General features: G+C 55.9%; 1 protein-coding gene across 1 annotated transcript in view; it reads left to right on the top strand.

The window, feature by feature from the left end:
• Positions 1–294: 294 nt before the first annotated feature.
• The window catches only part of PRDM15 (PR/SET domain 15), a 32,357-nt gene continuing 27,081 nt past the window's right edge, over positions 295–5,570 (top strand). Inside the window, 3 exon segments of the mRNA XM_023746919.1 lie at positions 295–337; positions 843–936; positions 2,745–2,898. Coding sequence (XP_023602687.1) covers positions 301–337; positions 843–936; positions 2,745–2,898 — 285 coding nt within the window. The 5' untranslated portion in view covers positions 295–300.

Here is a 5,570-nt window from a genome sequence, read left to right on the forward strand (position 1 = left end):
ACAAATGGAAACTTGGCTAATATAAAAAGGTGAAAGTGTGAATTCACGAAGACTTCCTCATAGAGGCCATTCAACTCAATTGCTTTTATTAAAAACAACATTATTTTGGGTGAGAACACATTTCAAGGCCCCAGCCCCATCCCACCATAAAGAGCTCCCCCGCCCCCCGCCCCATGCATGTGCCTCAAAGCCCAGGCGCACAAGGAGGCCTTTAGCAGGAATTGTCTTTTCAAATTGCTTTGGCAAAAAGCCCATCATTAACGACGCTCTCTCTCGCTCGTGCCCTGACAGGTGTTGGCGATGGCTGAGGATGGCAGCGAGGAGATCATGTTCATCTGTGAGTGGCCTGTGCTCCAGTGTGGCTGATGTGGCGCCGGCTGTCCGGGCACAGCCACGTCCACATTGTGTCTTTATAAGACAGAAAGAAGAGCTGTTTCTTTTTCAGTTGAGATGACTTTACTTGCTTTAATAAACATGATTTATCACATGAGAAACCTGTTGCTGGGGTGTAGTTCTAACAGGCTCATCTTTCTCAAACTCCCAGCAAAGGGCACTTCGCAGGGGGCGGCGGTGGATGCAGGAAAGTAATCCAAGGGCATAGAAAGTGATTTACGATGCGGTAGATTTATGGCAAACAGGTGAAATTGGTGACTTTTCATTTATTGTCATTCCTCGGGAAGATCTCCTTCTTCGTCACCACAGAGGGGACTCTGCCTGCTGTGAGCGGGGCCTTTTCCTTGGGGGCACGTCCTGTTTTGTGTTTGTGGGGAGCACTTCGGTCACCCCCATCGGCCTTGGAGCCGAGCAGTGTCCTCCTGCTGACGCTGGCTGTCTGTTTGCAGGGTGTGAGGACTGCAGCCAGTACCACGACTCTGAATGTCCTGAGCTGGGCCCAGTGGTCATGGTCAAAGACTCCTTTGTGCTAAGCAGAGCCAGGTGAGTGAGCGCCTCGGACTGTGTTTACAGTGCTGCCTGTCTGACAGGGTTGTCTGCATGTCAGCTGTGGAGAGGGCCTGGCTGCTGGGAGGGCCAGGCTGGGGGGAGGGCCTGGCTGGGGGGAGGGCCAGGCTGGGGGGAGGGCCAGGCTAGGGGGAGGGCCTGGCTGGGGGGAGGGCCAGGCGGCCTCTTGTCTGCACAAAGGGAGGAAACAGCGGAAGGAGGGGACTGACCTGTCGTGAGAGGGACCGTCCTCAGCTCCCGGGACACCTGTGATTTCCGTCCCTGTGAACTGAGTGGCGTGCTGCCAGGAGGAGCCGAGACGTGTGTCACGCTTCAGGGGGAATGTCTGTGTCTCGTTCATGGTTCTGAGCAGCCACACTGAGACCCAGGCGGTGCGGTGGAAGAGCTGATGGGTTGGGTTGGTTTATGGGTCGAGGAGCGACGGCCAAGTTGTAGGTCTCTTCGCACGGTTTCCCCGTGGCCCGAATGTAGGCCCGCCTCCTACCATCACGTGCCCACTATGGGCAAGGTGGGCTGGGGTAGAGGCAGCAGTGAGTGCAGGTAGCAAGGCAGAGCCATGGCAGCTTCTGGAAAAGCACCTGCAGGTCTAGTCAGGAGGCTCGGTGGCTCTGCCGTGCTGTGCCCCTGTGGGGGCCGTGCCACTGGGGGGCGGAGCGAGGGTGAGTGACTGCCGGTTCACAGCCCAGGCGGACACGCGGCAGCTCTTTGAACTTGGATGAGGCCTTCTCTCTGCACCTCAGTTGCCTCACCTGTAGACAGAACAGAATAGCAGTACCTGTGGGATCACTGTGCTCATTATACACGGTCTAGTGCCGCACAGGGAGGCACTGTCCTCATCTTATCAGTGCTGTTTCTAGAAGCCTCCCACCTGGTTTTCCAGGCTCTTCATTTAGTTCCTTTTCCTCACTGTGAGTTACCTTCTCAAAACAAAGAGAGAATATTTTTGCCTAAAGTAGAGATTGGATCAGCGCTCCCCCAAAACCTCCAGCGACTGCCGGTGCCCACAAAACTCCACTGGGAGCTGTCCGTCCCGCAGTGGGACCCTCCGTCCTTGGGTTCCTCCGGCTCGCTGATGCTGTGGCTGGTGCTGGAGTCCCAGCCACGTGCCCTCTCCTCCAGCACCCCACCCTTGACCTTCTCCTGGTTTACTTAAAGAGCCTGCACCCTCCATGAAACCGTTGGTTCAGCCCAGCTGGAAGCCTTCTCTGGCCTTTGGAACACGTGGCTCTTTCTTTCTCGTGGCACTTTCCACGTGGCACTTCGTCCCGAAGCTGCCGTAGTCCTCTCTCCCTGGACTCTGTGCTTCGCTGGTGAGAGCCGCCTGCGCCATCCCTGTTGGCCCGTCACACCCACACCCGGAGCCCCTGTTGTTGGCTCTGTCTCTGGTGGACAGGGATTGTAACCGGCCTTTAGTAAGTGGCCCTCCATCGTGTGCCCTGGGTGGTCCTGGGAGCCAGCTTTTCATCTCGTAACCATCTGTGTTCTGGTGTGAGTGGCTGCCCCAGCCGATGGCGCTCAGGGACTTGGTTTATTTTGGTTGTTTTTTTTAAATATATTTTTATTGATTTCAGAGAGGAAGGGAGAGGGAAAGAGATAGAAACATCAATGATGAGAGAGAATTATTGATCGGCTGCCTCCTGCACGCCCCACACTGGGGACTGAACCCGCAACCTGGGCCTGTGCCCTGACCGGGAATCGAACTGTGACCTCCTGGTTCACAGGTCAATGCTCAACCACTGAGCCACACTGGCCGGGCACAAGGACTTATTTTGTTCCATGCCTAGGTCATCCCTTCCTTCCAACTTGGAGATCAGACGACTGGAAGATGGAGCCGAAGGCGTGTTTGCTGTAACGCAGCTCGTCAAGCGAACGCAGTTCGGTCCCTTTGAGTCGAGGAGAGTCGCCAAGTGGGAGAAGGAATCTGCGTTCCCGCTGAAGGTAAAGGCTGTGCCCCCTGTGCTGGGAGCCCGTGCTGTATGACCGTCCTCCGTGCCAGGGGGCAGCATAGCCACCGAGTGCAGTGGCTCACAGATATCCGGGAAACGTTCTGCGTAATTTCCAACAAAAGGCTGCTTCCTGTAGTTTTCAGCTTCACAAACACGAGAGAGAGTGTCTGCAGGAGGTGCCCCAAACGCCGCCGCTTCTGTTCCGACCCGGGTGGACTTTGCAGGCTGCAGGAGGTGACAGTTCTGCCACTGGTCGCAGTGGCGTGTCGGACTGTTACCGTCACACTGTGCAGAGCGCATGTACTTGCCAAGCTCTTTCTGAGGAAGGTGTCTTGTGGAGGCAGCGAAGAGACACTGGCACAAAGCGTGGCAGCTCTCAAAAGCCCGTCAGACTAGGATAGGACAGCTTTTGTGTGAAAGTGAGAAAACAAAGTGGAAGGAGCAGGGAGGGCTTAGCCACGGAGAGTAAGACCTGTGGGAGCTCCAGGAGGCCGGGGCCCGCGTGCTGTTCATGGCTCTGTCCCTGGGCCCCGCATGGCCACAGCCCCCAGCGAGCCTGTGAACGAGACGGGAGGAGCAGGGAGCTGGGGCAGCATTACCCACAGAGGGGACTTTCCTCGGGGACCCTGAGCAGAGATCCACGTTTAGGGCCAGAGATGAATAGATAACCTCCGGTTTGGGGCTTGGAAGATGGAACTTACCAGGCAGATGTCAGCACAACGGGGAAAGGAAAGGAGCTTGATGTTCGCAAGGGAAGAGAGAAAGGAGAGAAAGCGAGGCTGTTGGCTGCTATCCTCCAGGGGACCCGGGCCACACGATACACAGTCTCCGCGGGCCAAGCCCCTTTGAACAAGTCCTTGGTGCCCGTCTTGGTTTCTTTCAGTGACTCACTTCTGAAGGTCTGTGTCTGGCACGAGCTGTTCTCAGTATAGGCTCAGCATTGGCACCTGTGTGCCTGGAGCGCTTTATGCCACCGGAGGGAGGGCGGGGCCCACTGGGAGCGCACTCCACACCCGGCGGGGTCATTGGGCACCTGGTGGCCCTTCGGCCCTCCCCTCTAGTGTCCGAGGGCTTCATCCTCAGAGGGGCCTCCAGCCCCTACGGGAAGCGCCCGGGAGAGGGGAGAGACCCCTCCTCCAGGGAGGAAGTCACAGGCATCAGGAAATAGGGGACAAGAGCCCTATACTGTGTGGTTACTTTGAACTTCAGAATATTTAAGTTTCTCCGCCTGCTCCCTGCCTGCCTTTAACCCACAAGGAACAGTGCTGGTTTGCAGCTGAGGGCGCACCCTGTAAAGACTGAGGGACTTGGCCAATGTCACTGAGCACCCTGTGATAGAGCCAGGAGAGCTCACGTGTCCCGGTGCCCATCGGACCACGAATACAACCTAACATCCGATTCCCATCTGGGCCACGTGTGGGACTCAGGTGTCCCAGTGACACCTGGACCAGGTACAGAATTCCGGCGTCCCAGTTCCCAACTGAACCACGCTTAGAACTCAGGTGACTCGACGGCACCTGGACCAGATGTAGAGCTCAGATATCCCAGTGGCACCTGGACCATGAGTAGAACCCCAGCATCCCAGTTCCTAACTGGGCCGTGGGTAGAACTCAGGTGTCCCAATGTCACCTGACCCAGGTGTAGAGTGCAGGTGTTCCAGTTCCCACCTGGGCCAGGAGTAGAGCTCAGGCATTCTAATTCCCAACGAGATCGTATTTAGAACTCAGCTGTCCCGATGATGCCTGGACAAGGGGTAGAGCTCAGACGCCTCAATGACATGTGTGCGAGGAGTAGAACCCAGCTGTTCTGATGACACCTGAACAAGGAATAGAACTCAGATGTCCCGATGCCACCGAGACCAAGAGAAGAACTCAGATGTTTTTGCCCACTGCAGGAGTAGGCCTCGAGTAGACCTCAGATGTCCCGCTTCCCTGCTCGGTCATGCAGAGACCTCAGGCCTCCTGGTCACTCTTGGCCTAGGAGTACACCTCAGGTTTCCCTGTGCCACCTGGGCCACTAATGGGACTACCCAGGAACCCACCTAGACCACAGCTCAAAATCGGGTGTTCCAGTTTCCAGCTGGGCCGTGACTAGAACTCAAGTGTCCCAGTGGCGCCTGGACCAGGTGTGGAGCTCTGGTGTTCCAGTCCCCACCTGGGCCAGGCGTAGAACTTGGCTCTCCCTATGACAACTGGATCTTTCACTATGTCTACTGCTGTCTGTTGCCTGTGACCAGGCTGACCTGTATAAGACACTCCTAGCTACCATAAACCCCTACACAGGACCAGTACAGAGCTTCATGTGTCCTCCACAGTAGAACTGTCTAGACCCGTGGTCGGCAAACTGTGGCTCGTGAGCCACATGCGGCTCTTTGGCCCCTTGAGTGTGGCTCTTCCACAAAATACCAATGCCACGAAGTTCAATTGCACTGTACGTGTGCGCCCGACGTACATCATACTCAATGGGTAAAAAATTATACTATTTCCCCTAAGAACAGGTAAAGACAGGGATCCCTCTCTCATACTCTCTCTTGTCTTATACCGGAGGACTAGCGTTTTAGCTGGCAAGAAGAAGAATAAATGGCGCCCCCTTATAAAAAAGGAATACGGGTCGTTTTTTTGAGGGGCCGTACCTAGTCAACAACCCCCAGGCTCCATAAAAGTT

The sequence above is a fragment of the Myotis lucifugus genome, unplaced genomic scaffold (genome assembly GCF_000147115.1).
Source record: "Myotis lucifugus unplaced genomic scaffold, Myoluc2.0 scaffold_761, whole genome shotgun sequence".
NCBI lineage: Eukaryota > Metazoa > Chordata > Mammalia > Chiroptera > Vespertilionidae > Myotis > Myotis lucifugus.